Consider the following 19,055-nt stretch of genomic DNA (forward strand, 5'->3'; position numbering starts at 1 on the left):
TTGCCTTTGCTGACTCAGGGTGGGCAGCGAGCAGGTGGCTGCGGGGAGGGGGACGCAGGTGGCCTATCCTGGCTCCTGACCCTTCCAGGCTCACCTCCCCTGAACCACGCTGCCGCCGTCTGCTGCCCTGCCACCTCACATCAAGTGAATTCCAGCCGTTTCAAACTCAAGTGCAGAATTCAGATGGGCAATCAACACCACGCTGAGCAATGCACTCTGCCTACGTGACATCACGGCCCCCGGCGCCCCCTCGGCTGCCCCCCCACCCGAGCCATCCCTGGAGGCTGAGACTCAGCCCTACGGGGAGTTGAGGACTTTGGGGCCCTGCAGCCACACTCCAGTCTCTTGAAATCAAAGCCTCAAAAGGAGGCTCCTCATTGGAAAACCGTTTCATAGTTAAAAGATGCACAAATCTGTACCTGCCATTTTTTTCTCTTTGCGCAAGAATGTTATCCAGTAACATGTTTACCTGCAAAGGTTGAAAAAACATCACGTTCATCTATCCCGTCCATCCTGAAGGCACAAGGGATTGTGGGTTAACAGTTTTCTGCTTGTTTGCCACGGGATCTGGAGCTGAGTTTGGAAGGAGGAGAAGGGAAAGCAAATGGACATAAAAAGATACACGTCTCATATTCTTACCACGTCCTTCTGGAGAAAATAACCATGGGAAGGCAGGGCTGTAACTTGGGAGACCTGCGGTGTGCCCCCAAGCAGTCCCAACAGCTACAGCTCTGTCCCCCAACCCGTGGCCTGGTGTAGCTCTTCTCTTAGGAACGTGTTTTGCTGGCAGATGCTCTTGGCCCCCAGCCCAGCCTCACAGCCACCACGACCTTGACATGGCATGCTGACCTGGAAGCGGCAGTGATGCTGTGCCCCCAGGACCTCCTCGCAAGACCGCCTCCCCGTGGGGATGATGGGTACCCTGGGCTTTCCTCTTCAGGTGGGATTGACGCACCGTAACCTGAAAGTCATCCCAGAAGGGCTAAGACTGCAAATATATGCTAATTTGGAGTTTCCACATGCTTCTCGGAAAAAGGCCTTTTCTCCTCTCTCTCTCTTTTTTTTTTTTTTTTTTTAATCACATTTCTTTTCTACAGCCCTGGGGGCCGAAGAAACAAACATTTGCAGAAGGGATGCAATTCTATACGTGAAGAAAAGTGCATGTTGCAATATTGCTCTGAACTGTCTAGATGTTTTATCTCAGTGGATCCTTTATATTAGGGTCTGGTGTAAATCTCCCTGTCCCTGCCGCCAGCCAGCATATGCTCACAGGCCACCAGGGTTCCTGCGCTGGCCTTGTTTGCAGACTGCCAATGCTCCCGAGAGGGGAAGTCACCAGAAGCAATCTGCCTGTCCTCTGCGGTGTGAATCCCATATCCAAGCCAGCCCTCCCAACCGCGGGTCAAGAAGCTCTGAGATGCCCATTTCTGATCCTTCGGTGTGGAAATGCACCATTAATCCTTTTTTTTTTTTTTTTTTTATGTTTATTTTTTGGAGAGAGAGAGAGACAGGGTGTGAGTGGGGAAGGAGCAGAGAGAGAGGGAGGGAGACACTTAATCCGAGGCAGGCTCCAGGCTCCGAGCTGTCGGCACAGAGCCCGATGCAGGGCTCAAACTCACTAACCGCAAGATCATGACCTGAGCCAAAATCGGCCGCTTAACCCACTAAGCCACCCAGGCACCCCTAATCCTTTTTTTCAATGTTTATTTACTTATTTATTTTGAGAGAGAATGAGAGAGAGTGGGGGAGGGCCAGAGAGAGAAAGAATCCCAAGCAGGGTCCGCTCTGTCAGCACAGAACCTGACACGGGGCTCAATCACATGAACAGTGAGATCGTGACCTGAGTCAAAATCAAGAGTTGGACGCCCAACCGCCTGAGCCCCCCGGGAGCCCCTGCTGTTCATCTGTATATATGAGATGCGGCCTCTGTGCCCTGCTATCGAAGGAGCAGTCAGGAAAGGGGCCCGAGAGGACTCATCGGCGGTCACCCGAGATGGTGGTGGGTTTGCAGAGGCAGGGGCCCAGCCCTGGAGGAGTCTAGGGGAGGAGGAAGGTACGAAAGTAGTCGTCCCATGTGGACACAGGTGCCTTAATGGAAGTCAGCTCCCTCAGCGGGGTGGCTGCCTGTGCCCTGAGGTATAAGGGCGCCATGGGGGCTCCGGGTCCCTGGAAGAAGCTGACTCAACAGTCTCAAGTCCGGCTCTCTTCCGCCAGCCGCAAGGAAGCAGCCAGCGCCCGTGGCAGTGGCTCAAGCCAGTTGGTAGCAGGCAGGGCCAGGGGTCCGGCGAGGAGGCCAGCAGTGTTCTCGGCGGAGGGAGAAGGGGCTGCGGTTCGGGGCCAGCAGGGCGGGGTGTGGAGCTGTCCCCAGATAGAGGCTGGGGCCTGGGGGACAGAGGGGAGCCTGAGGGGCGGTGATCCCCTGCCTTGGGTCTTCTGCTGCTCCTGGGGACCATGTCCACAAACTGCATGTTATGGACTGAATGCCAGCCCCCCACTCATATGCCGAAACCCCAAGCCCCAGTGTGATGCTGTCAGGAAGATGGGTCTTTGGGAGGTTAGACGAGCTCATGAGGGTGAAGAAATCCCTCTTACGAAGGGATCAGCGCCTTCGTAAGAAGAGACTGGAGAGCTCCCTCCCTCCCGGTGCGCACACCCAGGAAAGGCCAGGTGGGGACACAGGGAGAAAGCGGCCCTCCAGAAGCCAGGAGGAGCATTTCCAAACCTGCCAGTGCCCCGATCGTGGACTTGAAGCCCCCGGGACTGTCAGGGACGGAGGTGTGTTTCGAAGCTTGACAGTGTGTGGTGTCCTGTGATGGGGGCCCCGGCCGACAAGCCATGGAGCCAGGAGGGCAGGGCGGGAGCAGGCTGGTGAGGGGCAAGGCCGTTCGGGCACGTTCCATCTGATCTGTTTGGAAAGCTTCAGGAAGTCCCGCCAAGTTGGCAGGTGAGCGAAGTCCCCGGCTTGGGCAGGAGGTTGGAGTTAGACACACACTTCTGGTATGGATTACCTTCATGGGGCCACTCACTGTTCCCGGTGATCTATCACGGGGCTGGGGACACGGCCATGGCTTGCCTCCCGCTTACACAACAGGACAGCAAAGCTCTGAGGCGTTATGCAACTTGCCAAGGCCAGGAACCCACATGCATGTGACTCAGGGGACGGAGCAGTCCCCTCTGCAGCCAGAGGACCCTTCAGCCGTGAGCCTGGCCAGGCAGACAGCATGGGAGGGAAGGGAAACGAAAGTCACCCGGAAAGCCGTGTGCAATTAGCTGCCTGGCCAGGAGGACACAGTGCATTTTACTGTGTTTTGCTTTGTTTCGACAGATGCACCCCGGACCACGGGAACCCCACCAGGTCCACAAGGGAAGGGCTTACAAGGCCTTGCTGGAAATGATGGATGACTTCCTTGCAAAAAACAAAAAAAGAGCATTTGGGAAACCTGGTTGGCTCAGTCAGTTGAGTGTCTGACTCCTGATTTCTGGTCGTGATCTCCTGGTTCATGCATTCGAGCCCCGCATTGGGCTCTGTCTGTGCTGACAGCCTAGAGCCTGCTTGGGATTCTCTCTCTCATTCTCTCTCCCTCTTTCTCTGTCTCTCTCTCTCTCAAAAATAAATAAATAAATAAACTTAAAAAAAAAAGCATCGCAAACTGAGAAAATGTGGAACAGAAGACAAATCACTCCTGTTACAACTCTACCTTTGCAAATTACATTTGGAGTTAATAATTCCCAGAAAGTTATTAAAAAAGAAGTAAAGAAACCTAGCTTATTGATGAAGCCAACTACACGTGTTGGAAGTGAAAAACCACCAGAAACACTAACACAGAGGCCCTGCATCGTCCTAGGTCCCGTCAAGTGCCCCCAACCCCTGGCAGCCCACGACCCCAGGGAAACAGAATTCACCTGACACTAAAGCTCTCCCTTCTACCTCCTCACCTGTCAGCACGAACAGATGCCCCTCCCTCGGGTCTCATCAAGTGCAAACCGGGGCTGATATTTGCTCCTGTTAGTTTCCATTTATAAACATGGATGCGCCTTTCACACACTCAGAATCACACCCCTGTATTCACCCTCCATTTGTTTGCGCCCACACCATCCCAGCAACCGAAACGTGGGCTGGGGACTGAGGGGCCACGCAGAGCCCGAGGCCAAAAGGGGAGCTTCGAAAACAAGCCAAGAAGGGGGCACCTGGGTGGCTCAGTCAGTTATGCGTCCGACTTCAGCTCGGGTCACGATCTGGTGGTCCGTGGTCCCCTCCACCAGCCCCGCACCACTGCAAGCACGCGGGCAACTCTAAAGTAAGACTTTTATGCTAATGCACCCAAAAATGGTACAGGTGCAAGGCGTAAATTCATTAGGGAGGATTTAGAAGCAATTTATTAGATGATAAGAACCCAAGAATATAATCTCTCTGCACTACCTGTATGTTCAATTTGCATAATATATTCAAACTCAAATTAATTTGCAAATAAAAGCAATATAAACTTAAAGCCCTCCTATTTATTTATAGAAAGCACCTTGTCCCTGACTTTCCTGATTTTCTGAAGTGTCATAAAATTACTAGTGTTTTTATGTTGCTTATTTTTTTTGAGGTTATTAGAAATCGAAATTAGCCTTAACATGTCTTTAATTAATCTGTCCAACTCCGTGTCGAGGTGCAATTTTAACACATTCCGATTCCTCAACTTATGTATCAGTGATCAAGGTCCCTAACCTCATCAAAGCTATCTTTAAAAACAACAAAAAATGCTTTTTGTTGTTGTTGTTTATAGAAGTTAAACACGTTCAATATAGAAGCTTTGAGGGAAGGAAAAGAAAATAAAAACTACTTCTCCGGAACCTATAACTCAAACGTAATCTCGATTAGACTTGAGAAAAATACACAAAACTATTTTCAGTTACAAGAGGCAGAAGGTGAGTTGCCCACAGACTCTCTGCCCCCAACGACGTGCAGACAGCAGGCTGTGTCCTCAGCATGGAGGTCCATCTGTCCCAGCAAAGCGAGACAAACAAGTCAGCTCCTTCCTGGGACAGACGTGGAGGAAAGCACCTGGATTGTTTAAAAGAAGCTGTCACTTGCCTGAATGATGGGAAACCTGCAAATACAGTCCTCGTAGATCTTTTTTTTTTTTTTTTTTGTCACCTGAAGAAATACTACAAATGATTCAACCAAAGGGAGAGTTATCTTACGAGGTTCAAGCTGCAAAGACATCAGATAACAAGCCAAAAAGGAGAAAGAGCGGCCCTTGCTGTGAGGGCCAGAAATACGAGCCACTCTGTCCCCAACGTGGCCCTGAGCAGGGAACCCTTTCTTCCACAAGCACACAGTAGAGGCAGCTTGTCAGACACGGAGGAAAACAATTTTCTTCTAAAGATTACTGGGGGCGCCAGGGTGGCTCAGTCGGTTCAGCGTCCAACTTGGGCTCAGGTCACGATCTTGCGGTCCATGAGTTTGAGCCCCGCGTCGGGCTCTGTGCTGACAGCTCAGAGCCTGGAGCTGCTTCCGATTCTGTGTCTCCCTCTCTCTCTGCCTCTCAAAAATAAAGAAAATTAATAAAAAAATTTTTTTTAATCCACGAAACTGCTATCAGAAAGGAAGAAAATAGACATGTATTAATTTCTTTGATTGGAAGACTGAGTATTGTCAATATAGGAATTTTCTCCAAATCAATGTATAGCTACAAGGTAATCTACCAGAATCCCACCAGTCACTTAATAGAAATTGATGACTGCATTCCAGACGTATATGGAAATGCAAAAAAAAAAAAAAAAAAAAAAACCTAGAATAACAAAATAATTTTAAAATATAAGAATACCCAGTGGACTTGTATTACCTGACTTCCGAATTTGCTATAAAATTATAGTAATCAAGAGAATCAATTATTGGCATAACATTAGACATATGGATTAGTTCACTGAGATGGCATTTGTGGCCCAGCTTAAGGTCTATCTAGAGAAATTTTCGGTTGAACTTGAAAAGCGTGTATATACAACTGTTTTGATTTACGAAAGTGTATTTATAGTGTTTTATGGATGTTAAGTCAAATTGGTTGAAAGTGCTGTTCAAGTCTATATACTTAGGGATTTGTTACTGAGCGAGTTGGCTACAATCTCCAACTATAAGGGTTGATATTTCCATTGCCTTTCAGTTTTTGCTATATATGTTAAGGTCTGTTTTTAGGTGCATGAGCATTCATAATTTTTATATGTCCCTTTCCTAGTTGCCTTTTGTCATTAGGAAATGATTGTTTTATTCTTTAGTTTTTAACATAAGGTATGTTTCCCTTAAGCTTATTGTTGACAGGGAATATACATTTGCATCCTTTACTTTCATACTAGCTCTGTCCTGGAGTTCAAAGTACATCTCTTGGGGCACCTGGCTGGTTCAGTCGGTTAAGCGTCCAACTTTGGTTCAGGTCACGATCTCGTGGTTCGTGAGTTTGAGCCCCAAACTCTGCGCTGACAGCTCAGAGCCTGGAGCCTGCTTCAGATTCTGTGTCTCCCTCTCTCTCTGCCCCTCCCCTGTCCATGCTCTGTCTCTGTTTCTGTCTCTCGCTCTCAAAAATAAATAAACATTAAAAAAAATTTAATAAATAAAGTACATCTCTTTTAGGCAACATGTAATCATGCTGTGCTTCCTCATTCCATGTAAGTTACAACTCTGATTCAATTGTTTATTCCATTTACATATAATATAATTCTTGACATGGTGAATTCCTATCTGCCATATCTTGTCATGTGTTCTCATCTCTTTGATTCGTCTGTCTCTGATACTAATTTATTTTGTTTTAAACAGATACTTTTAGTACCATTTCAGTTTCTCTTTTTACTTTTTAGCTATATGACTATATATGGTTTTCAGTGGTTGTTCTAGTAGTACAATATAAACCTTTACCTTTGCACAATCTACTCTAAGTTAATATTAATTTACTTCTGGTCAAATATAGAAATTTAGCAGCATTACAACTCCATGTGCCGTCTCCTTCTTGTCACACATATTTCATGTGTTTATATTATAGTTTCAAAACCACAGTGTCACGAGTTTATTTTAACCAGCCGTATAACTTTTATATCTAAAAAAATTTTTTTTAACATTTATTTATTTTTGAGAGACAGAGAGAGGCAGAGTATGAGCAGGGGAAGGGCAGAGAGAGAGGGAGACACAGAATTCGAAGCAGGCTGCAGGCTCCGAGCTGTCAGCACAGAGCCCGACGCGGGGCTTGAACTCACAAACTGCGAGATCATGACCTGAGCTGAAGTCGGACACTCAACCGACTGAGCCACCCAGGCGCCCCTGGCCAGTATATCTTTTAAAGAAATTAAAAAGGAAAAATCACATTTATTTCAGCTTTGCCTACCGAATGTACTCTTTCTGGAATATTTTGTTCTACTTTCATATAGAAAATGTTCCTCATTATTGTCTCCTTTTGGTCATTTCTCAGTCCCCTGAAATAGTTATTTTTAATATTTTGTCCAGTTTTGTTCTTTTCTTCTGTGGAGGTAACCGCGCCGCCCCCCCCCCCGCCCCCACCATTCTCACAGTTACTCCTGGAAGTTTAGTTCCACAAATGCACACTTCATAATAATCATCATGAGAAAAACCCTGATTTGAGACTCAGTGTTTCCCATATCTTATCTTCCCATCACAAAAAAATGAATTGAAATGATCCTCCCCCAAGGAATGGTCTAGCTTGAGATAATTATAGCTAAACGTACAACTTGTATGTCAGTTAATGTTCTAAGTACTAGACATTATAACACACTCACTCCCCATATAAGAAAACCGTATGCGGAAAAACATTATTGTGACCTTTTTACAGATGGAGAATCGAGGCCCAGAGATGAAAATTCATTTGACTGAAGCTATCCAGCTGATGACTAATGAGGCCAGGGTTCAAGCCCAGAGACTCTGGCCCCCAAGTCCATGCTTTCATCATTGAATGCTTCTACCTCTTGAGTTCCTGAAACAGTGGTGCAGGAAGACTCAGGGCCAGACCCCCAGGCACCCCACAGTGCTGCACCCATACCTGCTCTGTGCCGGTGTCCGTCCCCATGCTGGCCTCTTCCCTGACCCTGTCTTCAGGATCCGGACTGATCCATCAGAAATGGAAGGGCCGTGTTTCTGCCCGGTTTTGCAATTTGCATAGACCACACTGCAACTCCGAGAACGTGACAAAAATAAACAGCTGTGTTAAGTGAAAGCCTGATGTCAATTCATGAGGCACCAAAAGAACTTCCTGGCATGATACTGTCATGGAAATATCACAGCTGAATTCTTTCAAGCGGACCTCACACCAGGGCCCAGAACATCAGAGTGGATTCACTGAGGCTCAAACATGTCCTATGTGGGTCCATCCCACGTGGGGTGGCTGTGCAACGTTGCCCAAGAAAGGGAAGGAGGGAGCGCTGGAACGTGCCCGGTGTGCCAAAGAGGTAGGGGAGAACAGAGGTTGAGACTGAATCTTTTCAAGCTAAAAGTAGACAGAGGAAACTGATTTGTTCCGCAACATACAAAGGCCCCAACACCGCTTTCCAAACAGTGGTCTGTCTAACCTGAGATGTGATTACACACTATTTGCAGTCAGATCATCTAAAAGTATCCATTAGTTGCTTAGGTCATTTTGAGAGTAGAGAGATGCTCTAAGATTACCTATGCACTTAGCTGCCCACCTTCTTGCTCGTTCATTTTGGGTGATGGATATTTTTCCCCAGTGGGCTCATGCTTATGATTCCAATCATGTGTTCAATGAAGCTAATGAAACATTTATCTATCATGTTGATCTTTAAAAAACAGATTTGGATTTATTTTTTCATTCCAGTTACTGTTTTTATCGTTCTATACTGAATTATATGTAGCATCTGTTACATTTATTTTTCCTTAATTTTTGCTCTTTTTTTTTTTTTGCTTTTTTCTTAATGTATTCAAATGAGTACGAGTATCCCTTATAGGTAGTTTCTCTTCTTGACTGATGACAGTGATCTTGATATACAGCATCTATTTTGCTCTGCAGCTTTCAGTCGAATCCATGGGTTATCTAAGAGAGTGCATCTCAATAACTAAATAGTCAAAGATTTTTGTTCTCTCTGATCACTTATTCCTAACTTTTACTAGCTCATAATCAGAGCGTGTGAACTACAAAACACAAAAACCCAAACAAACAAATCTAAAACTCTTACCATTTTTTTTAAGTAAGCTTCATGCCCAGAGTGGAGCCCAACACGGGGCTTGAACTCCTGCCCTTGAGATCGAGACCAGAGCTGAGATCAAGAGTCTGATACTCAGCCAACTGAGCCACTCAGGTGCCTTACAAAACTCTACCTTTAAAAATGAGTTTAGGGGCGCCTGGGTGGCACAGTCGGTTAAGCGTCCGACTTCAGCCAGGTCACGATCTCGCAGTCCGTGAGTTCGAGCCCCGCGTCAGGCTCTCGGCTGATGGCTCAGAGCCTGGAGCCTGTTTCCGATTCTGTGTCTCCCTCTCTCTCTGCCCCTCCCCCGTTCATGCTCTGTCTCTCTCTGTCCCAAAAATAAATAAAAAACGTTGAAAAAAATTAAAAATGAGTTTAGCTTTTGTAGCTAAGTACATACCAATTTTTGTAAGTGATCCGCTACATACAAAACAGTCTCTAAAAAAGGTTCATTTCTCTATACATTTATTATTCACTTACACATTTGCAAATTTTCAATTAACTTTTCAAATTAATCTATTTCTTTTTTTTTTTCCAGGGGAAATGTCTGATCGAACGATGTTGCTCAACGTCTTTCATCGTACTCTCATGTTTGTGCTTCTGTCTCTACGGGTTGGATGTTATGTTGTTTGGTGTATTAAGGTTTATCACTGATGTATTTTGTTCGTAATGTGGGACTTTTGTTACAGGTACAACATCCGTCTATATTGTTTAGAATTTTCAATATTGAATTCTGTCCTGTCTTATATTAATATTGCTTCTGTGGCTTTTCCGTTTTCAGTTTCCTGTCCTCACTCTTCACATCATTGATTTCTAGTGTCACTAGATGAAAGTTTGACAAAGAACAGGACTTTTTCATGGTCCCAAAGCTTCTCTCCACAAAGGGCTTAATTACAAGTGGAAAAATAATAATTCTACGATGGAAAAACATGGTGGACACCACTCTAATGGCATAATCAAAGATAATTTTGCAAGCAAAGAGACAAAGGGACATCCTGTGGCTTGTGATATGATGCACAGAGAAGGATACAACATCACTTCTGTAATGTTGCTGCAAAAACATAAGAAGCTAAGTGAGGGAACATTAAGCAAAGCCAAACTCCAGGTCACTGTACAAAACAACTGGCCTGCAGTCATCCTCCAGGCTGACCCTCTTATCACCACTCCCTCATATTATTTACATGGAGTGCTGCCTTCCTTTGCACCCACAGGATTTGTTTTCCTTTCAAAATAGTCATTTGAGGAAAAGATTAGAAGTGCTGTTCCTGGCAAATACCGGGGCTGCTAAATCAGGGTGGGGGCTGCTAAACCAGGGTGTGGGCTGCCAAAGAGGCAACTGGAAAAGGCCCGGACTGGTGGATTCTGCCCAGCAGCGACCCCTACTGGGGAGAAAAGGTGAGCTCTTGGAGAAAGAGTCCATGGAAGAAGGCAGCCTGGCAGGATGAATGCCATGAACACAACAAGTCAACAACAATTTTTGATACTTATTCCAGCCTTGGCTTTGCTGATCTTGCTGTATAATTCTGGGGTAGCTATCAAACTCAAGTCAAAGAAAACCACAGACTATATTTCAGTAAATCAAATGAGATTAAAACAAAAAACCCCACGGAATGATATAGTGATTTCTAATTTGAGGGTATAAAGGAAGGAAGAGAGGAGTAAGTTCTTAATGGAGCTCCTGATGGCCATTAAATGTAGCAAAAAGCCATTTCCATAAATTATGGAAATATGTGCTGGTCTCAAGTGCATCCCATTTTCATATTGTTTTGCTGTCTTAATGACACAGGCTATTTTTGTAACATCTGTTTTGGGGACCCTCCCTTTCTCCTGTGCTTCATTAGAAATTCAGTGACTCTCCTTTATAAAGAGTGCTGGTGTTTTCTGGAAATGGACCGTGGGTCGCCTGTTCCAGTGGGGGTCATTACGTCCGACTTGAAATGGTTTCTCCACGGAACATGTTCTGACGTGAGCCCAGAAACGTATCTGGAAGGTATGGCAGCAGATGCAGTCACGTAGATGACTCACATCCCTGAAAGGTCAGAGTACAGCCAGGAAAGGATCCCTCGGAGCAGGATCTGACCAGGTAAGGCGGACACTGCATTTACACCACCCCAGCAGGGTAGTTCAAAGGCTCTACTGGAGACTGTGTTAGATGAAGCCATAAGACAAAATCTGAATTCACGATCCACGACAATTAATACTGTGCTTTTGCAGGCTACCGCACACCCCAAAATTACGCCCAAATCCTGCAATGCCGAGATAAACACAGTGGAGGTTTGTGACAAGCTTCTCTGTTCCAGCTGCTGTGAGGGTCACAGTGGAGAGCTGCTGTTTACCACACTGGCGGGTGTGCAGCTCCGTCCTGGTCCTAGGTTGTAGTTGAACAAGAAAAACAGAGAAGGAGAAATGAGAGCGGGAGGGAAAGAAGCAGGAAGCCCGGAGGGCAGGTACAGAGTGTGGCGCCCCAGCCCTCCACTCTCACCTACACCGGGGCAGGCGGAGTGCCCCCTCACGGTCACTCTGTCCCCTCCTCAGAACGGGCCCCAAAGACCACAGCAGGGAAGGATTCCTTTGGTGACAGAGTCCAGGTGAGGACTCGCTTGTGTTTTGCATGTGCTGGCTTGGCTTTGCGTTTTAGTATGAATTTTGTAAGTCTTCGTATCATTAAGTTATTTTCCCAGGGTGTAACGTGTCAATCTGAACTACAAAGGAAGAACGTTGAAGGACCATAAAATGTTTGTTTTCTGAAGAAGTGAGACCCTTATGTTACAAACTAGCCAGGTGGTTGGCCACCAAACATTTAAAATAGAAAGGAAATGAGTCCTTCTTTTGTTCCATTTCCTGACATACCTTCTGCCCTCCTCTTCCCCTGCATACCTCCATCTTCCAGCCTTTCCTCCTCACCTGTGCACATGTGCACACACAGGCACAGGCACACACAGGTTCACACATGCACAGGCACACACATGTGCACACACATGCACAGGCACACACAGGTTCACACACATGCACAGGCATACGCATGTGCACACACATGCACAGGCACACACAGGTTCACACGTGCACACACATGCACAGGCACACACAGGTTCACACATACACATGCATGCACAGGCACACACATGTGCACACACATGCACAGGCACACACAGGTTTACACATGCACACACATGCACAGGCACGAACGGTTCACACTTGCACACACATGCACAGGCATACACAGGTGCACACACATGCACATGTATGCACAGGTTCACACATGCACACACATGCACAGGCATGCAGAGGTTTGCACGTGCACACACATGCACAGGCACGTACAGGTTCACATGTGCACACACATACACAGGCACACACAGGTTCACACGTGCACACACATGCACAGGCATGTACAGGTTCACACATGCACACACATGAACAGTCACACACAGGTTCACACATGCACACACATGCACAGGCACGTACAGGTTCACACTTGCACACACATGCACAGGCAGACACAGGTGCACACACATGCACAGGCACGCACAGGTTCTCACGTGCACACACATACACACACATGCCCAGGTGCACAGGTGCACATACATGCAGAGACACACACACACGCACATGCTTGTGCACACGTCCCCTCCTGCTCCACATGTCCTGGGGCCTCTACAGGCCAGTCTGGGTGGCCACAAATGGGACTAATTTCTGTTTGAGGTTAATGTTCACGGCTTTGATCCTGGGCTGGCCAGCCCGTCCCTCTGCCTTGTCCTCTACATCTCTGTTTCTTCTTGGAGACAAGCTGTCCTGCAGGCCAGGCAGCTCTGCGTGGCAGCCGTTTCCAGCCCAAGGAGAGGCAGACCCAGGGCGGCCTCCACATTCAGCTGTCGGCTTCAGCCAGACGTGCTGCCGAGTTAAGTGTCTCCAACTCTCTCTGCAGCTCAGCCGGAAAGGCCTCTCGGAGCGGCAGCCGGGGGGGGGGGGGGGGGGGGGTGGCCGGAATCCCTGATGCAGCGGGTGACGGGGAAGTGAGCCGACCCCTCCGGACCCTCTCCTGCCGCATGTGGGGACCGGCAGTGCGCACCCCCCCTCGCAGGGGCCAGAAGAGCAACCAGCTATGCACGCTCACAAATCAAGTCCCCAGAGCCAAAGGGCCAACTGGACCCCATCACGTTGCGAGCACCTCAGTGTCACGGAACCGCTGCTTGGGGAATTTAAACAAGGGAAGTGCAGGACCTCACACAAAGCCTGGCCCAGTGTGTGACCAATGATGCCTTCCACCAGGGGAGTCCACATGTGACGCGTGTGCCCCAGGGCTATTCACACGCTTCTCATTTGCTTCTGTCTTTAAATAACTGATTGAAGAGGGAGTGTGTTCTCGTGGGGGAGCCTGCCTGCTCATGCTTCTTCCCGTGAGCTCTGTGCATCCTCTCGGGGACGGGCAAATCTGGCATCTCCTTGAGAACGTGGCCGTGCGCTTGGTCCCGGGACAGGAGGGCAGGAAGCCAGCCGTGTCCCCCTCCCCCCCCACCCCGCCAGGGTCAGAGCCTCGCAAAGGCAGCACATGCTCCCCGCGCAAATCCCAGAGTTTTAATTACCCTGTTTTGGAGGGGACCTGGTCCGAGGGCGGCATTCCAGACCAGCTGCCTTCTTCACAGCAAAGATGCCCAAGGAGCTATTGGAGACCCTCTGCGCCTTCCTACGGCCCCCTTCACATACCTATTCCTAACGTCCTCTGACTGCTCCTGCAGAAGCTCTTGGACCACGGAATCGTCCTCCTTGGGGTGGTCCAGGAAGCCAGGACGGTGAGGCTCCAGGCCCTTTTCCCTTGTTGTTAGGGCTGGGAAGTCTTCCTTGCTCCAGAGAAGACTTGGACCTTCTTCAGCTTGCTCACACTCCCTGGCTCGTCCAGAGCACCCTGGCGATTGTGCGCATTACAGAAGTCCTCCCTCAGCACCAGGATTGGGACAAATTGGAGAGAATACAGTTCGGGCAGAAGAAGTGACCCTGGGCCACCGCACACAGCTCCGGGCCCCTGCTCCTGACATCCCCCGCCCTGGGGCACAGGCTTTGCTCACAATGTTCCCTGCGGGTGTTTGCTCCCAAGCCGGTGGTTTCCACTGTCTGCAATCTGCCTCATACGTGTTGGCATGGGACACGCGTAGGATGTCACCCAGGACAGTCGCACATGGGAGGTGTTGACGTAACTGGGAAGTGTAAACAGATGCTTCCTGTCTCTGTAGCTGTGCTTCTGTGTGGTTTCTTTTCCTCCTGGCTCCATGGCCCTGGCCACTTGCAGCCAGCTTCAGAAGGACCGAAGCGACGTGGTCTCATGTAGACTCATGGATGCAATCTGGGGGTCCTTTTCTTTAGCCTCCTAACCCCACTCCCCTTAGGCACAGCCCCTGGCCCTCTTCCCAGCCCAGGATTTCCCTAGAGACACTGAGGCCCCTGCCCCAAACACGAACTGAAATTCCCAAGGGGAGGGCCTTTGAATCATGTGATGTGGACAGGATGCCAGCCCTGGAGACAGGGCACTGATGTACATGGAACGATCCGTGGCCCTCCACGTGGAGCGACAGCCCCACACTGGCTCTCCTTCTGTCCTTCTCCCAAGCCCTTTCGTCCTTCCTCCTTATTAGTGCCTTTGACTCTCCCCACCAGACATAAGCCTCGTGGCAAAGCAGTAGCCGTGTCCATTTTGCCTGCACACTTGGCTTTGAGTCTCACCTCCGAGAAACCCGTGACAAGATGATTCTACCCCCAAACTCTCAGTTACTGGAAAGTCTTGCGCTTTCTTTTCGACCACACTTACAAGAGCTGATAGCATGAGGTTCTCATAAACAGTCATTTTTACTTAACCCTCTTGGCAGAGGGTTTTCCGTCTCGGACCCCGAGGCGTCCAGACAGGAGCAAGCAGGGCAGAAGGAAGCACAGCGGTTTCTCTCCCTGGCTTGGGACTCAGACTTAGACGAAGGCGGTGCAGGACTGTGTTCAGGCTGAAGATGAATGCCTCTCCCTGGATTCGTGCCGGTCGTTTTAAGTCCCTCGCTCTGTCTCCTCTTTTCCGTGCTCTCATCAAGCCGGCTCTTCCCAAACTGCTTCTAGAGTCTCAGCTTCTGCATTGATACCTGGTAGGTTGCGTGAATCACTTACTCTGGAGTGGCTTTTATTACGCCAGCGAGCCCTCTTCCGTGGGCAGGTGGCTGAAGAAACCAAAGGAGAGCAGAAATGTTCCTCCTTCACGGCAAGCCTCTGCCCCATAGCGTTTAGTGCGGCCGTCGTGTTCTCCAGACGTACAGGAAAGGGAGGAAGGTTTCGCTGAACTAGCCTAGAATTCCATGCTATGATCACCATCCCAGCAGAAATGTGAAGGTCTCCTCACAGCCGAAAATTCCAACCTGCAGTAGTTATTTCTATCTGTCTTATGGGTCCTTCAAGTTCATAAAGTCACCATTGTTCAATCCATTTATATCATATTGGTGTTTCTCTGGAGGACTTGCAAATGATGCAATCCCAGCAAACCTGGCTCGTGTGTTCGACTAATCCAAAGCAGATGATATGTTTTATGGAAAGCAGTGGCCCAATCTGACTGCTACACATAATGTGTGTGTGTGTGTGTGTGTGTGCGTATACACATATATATGTAAGACATGTACACGTAGGACATGCACATTATATGTAAGACATGCACACACGTGTGCAGGATGCAAACTCTACACATAAGATGTACGCACATGCGTGTAAGACACGCACAGCATCTGTAGGATGTGGACACATAACGTGAGCTCACCGGAGCGTGCACACTCTCTCAGCAGCTCCCTTGCGTGCTGATTGTCCAAGGGTAACACCGGCTGCACAGGTAGCCAGCCATACGCGGGGTTTTCCGAATGAATGACCTCCCTGAACTCAACCCCGAGATCAGCCCATCATGGATCCCATCACACCCTCCCAGGAAAGCGCCTGGAGTTTTGCAAGGGAAGAGCCAGGCACAGCAGGGGCAGGCATGCCACAGGGCTGCTGTCTGTGTTCTCGTCAAGTGTCTCCAGCCCCGCTGACCTAATAGCTGTCCGCCTGAGGACCAGTCTCGGCTGCAGTCTTACGTCGTAAAGTTGGGAGTGGGTTGGATATCCCACTGAGGTCAGGAAATGGTCAAAGACAGTCTCTCCAACCCAAGACGGAGGACGAGATTACTGTGTCGTGCTAATGGTGTGAATAAGTTTGGTCCCGTTTTGCCGATAAAAGAGAAAAGAAAAAAGAAAACAGTATTATCAGGAAATGAAAAGTTTCATGGGAAATCAATTCTTGAGTTCACAGAAGTGCACGCCTTCCTGGACTCATATTTGTCTCATCTCTGTTTGAGATCTTGCTCCCTCTTGGAGTGTGTTGATGCCTGCTTTCTTACGCAGGAGCTGTTGAACGGCTTTAAGCTCCCCCCAACGCTCCAAGTCCTGATCGTGAAAATGTTAAGGCCGCACCAGCGCCTTGGCCTCTGGTCCTCAGGTCCGCTTGTCAGTGACCCCTTCCCTGCCTGTCCTCCTGCTCTGCTCTTTCCACTGCTTGGGCACCTCCTGGGCTCCAGACCACGCTGCATGTTAAACATGGCATACTGGGGGCGCCTGGGTGGCTCAGCCGGTTGAGCGTCCGACTTCAGCTCGGGTCATGATCTCACAGCTCATGGGTTCGAGCCCCGCGTCGGGCTCTGTGCTGACAGCTCAGGGCCTGGAGCCTGCTTCGGATTCTGTGTCTCCCTCTCTCTCTCTCTGACCCTCCCCCGTTCATGCTCTGTCTCAAAAAATAAATAAACGTTAAAAAAAAGTTTTTAAATAAATAGATAAAATAAACATGGCATACTAAGTAATATTCGATCCGAACCCAAGGAGAACTCAGGCATCGGGGACCTGGCATCAGAGATCTCTTTGATAACTTTTTAGCAGTAAACATGTCCCAAAAGGATGAGGCTGGGAAAGTCTGGTTGACAGGCTTAGTCTAAACTCATAGCCATCAGCCTTCGCTATACATTTGACAAGCTTTAAGGAAAAAACAAAAAGGAAATGCTTCAAGAAATACCACCTTGCAGGACCATAATCTAACTGATTTCAGCTGCAACCTGAGAATCAGGGTGTTTTAAAGTCCACCAGGCAAGGGGCGCCTAGGTGGCTCCGTCGGTTGAGCGTCCGACTTCGGTTCAGGTCATGATCTCACAGTCCGTGAGTTCAAGCCCCGCCTCGGGCTCTGTGCGGACAGCTGGGAGCCTGGAGCTTGCTTCAGATTCTGTGCCTCCCTCTCTCTCTGTCCCTCCCCCGTTCATGCTTTGTCTCTCTCTGTCTCAAGAATAAAGCCCACCAGGCAAATGGAACGTGCAGTCAATGCTGAGAACCTCCGTTCTGAAACACGCCTTGTGTGGACACCAGGCTCTACTGATAGGGGATAGTTTGGTAAGGTTAGTGGCTGCTCTTCATCGGGATTATGCGTGCAGTTGTGCTTCTGGCCACCAGATCCGTTTGTAGGAACGTCAGCGCCCAGTGCTTCCGAGTGGGACCTTACCTGGGCACAGAGTTGCTGCAGATGTAATCCGTTAAAATGAGGGGCGCCTGGGTGGCGCAGTCGGTTGAGCGGCCGACTTCAGCCAGGTCACGATCTCGCGGTCCGTGAGTTCGAGCCCCGCGTCGGGCTCTGGGCTGATGGCTCAGAGCCTGGAGCCTATTTCTGATTCTGTGTCTCCCTCTCTCTCTGCCCCTCCCCCGTTCATGCTCTGTCTCTCTCTGTCCCAAAAATAAATAAACGTTGAAAAAAAAATTTTTTTTTTAAAAATAAATAAATAAAATGAGATTACATTGGAGTGGATGGGCCTCTAATCCAGTGACTGGTGTCCTTGTAAAAAGGGGAAATTCAGACGCAGACACACAGGGAGAATGAAAGGCGAAGACGAAGCCAAGAAAAGCCAAGGATGTGGCGCCTGAGTGGCTCAGTTGGCTGAATGTCTACCTTCGGCTCGGGTCATAATCTCGCGGTTCGTGGGTTCAAGCCCCGCGTCAAGCTCTGGGCTGTCAGCACGGAGCCCCCGTCAGATCCTCTGTCTCCCTCTCTTTCTGCCCCTCCACCCCCTCTCAAATGAATCAGGAATAAATAATAAATAAATTAAAGCCAAGGCTGGCCAGCAAACCCCCAGAAGCCTGGAGACCTGCCTGGAGCCGATTCTCCCTCACAGCCTGGGAAGGAAGCAGCCTTGCAGGCACCTTGATCTTGGCCTCCCAGCCTCCAGAACTGTGAGAAGGTACATTTCTGTTGTTGAGGAGCCCGGTTTGTAGTACTTTGTTATGGTAAAACCCTAGCGCCTAGTACAACAGACCTGACTATAAGTACTCAGGAGTCATCTCCCGAGAGTACCAGAGAAACACCTTTCCTGAGTACCACCTTTCCTTTGCTCCCAAACCCACCTGGTGATTTTCGTCTTACGTAACCAAGTCTGAGTGCTTGACAGAGAAGCCGACAATGGCAGCGAGAGTGAGGGCCCCGCATACAGGGTCTGGTGGTAATATTCTTCCCTCTGATTCACATGTGCACATAGCATGGGAATCTGTGTGTTTCACTGAGTCATAGGCATTAATGCAAAGCGTACACAAATTTGCATCGCAAAATGCTTTTGCTCCAGATGCTGAGTTTACAAGACTTTCTCTGGCTTTGTATATTATAACACTACAAAGATGTTATGAGATCAAAGACTTTGGGGATTTTTTAGGATCGGTTCAAAACAGTATTTCTTATCTATGAAAGAAAGATCATTTTGTGTAGTTTCTAACATAACCGCTGGCCTTTAGTAAAATGGATTTTGCATGGATTCCTCTACTTATTAATCTTTTCTGAAAGTCAGTATATATAGG

At 48.5% G+C, this 19,055-nt stretch overlaps 1 protein-coding gene across 1 annotated transcript in view; it reads right to left on the bottom strand.

Annotated features, from left to right (window-relative positions):
* Positions 1 to 480: 480 nt before the first annotated feature.
* MED10 (mediator complex subunit 10) overlaps positions 481 to 19,055 on the bottom strand; it is a 261,409-nt gene continuing 242,834 nt past the window's right edge. Inside the window, exon 4 of the mRNA XM_086675702.1 lies at positions 481 to 567. Coding sequence (XP_086531828.1) covers positions 496 to 567 — 72 coding nt within the window. The 3' untranslated portion in view covers positions 481 to 495. The remainder of the gene's footprint in view (positions 568 to 19,055) is intronic.

The sequence above is a fragment of the Puma concolor genome, chromosome A1 (genome assembly GCF_028749965.1).
Source record: "Puma concolor isolate L17-30 chromosome A1, mPumCon1.1.hap2, whole genome shotgun sequence".
NCBI lineage: Eukaryota > Metazoa > Chordata > Mammalia > Carnivora > Felidae > Puma > Puma concolor.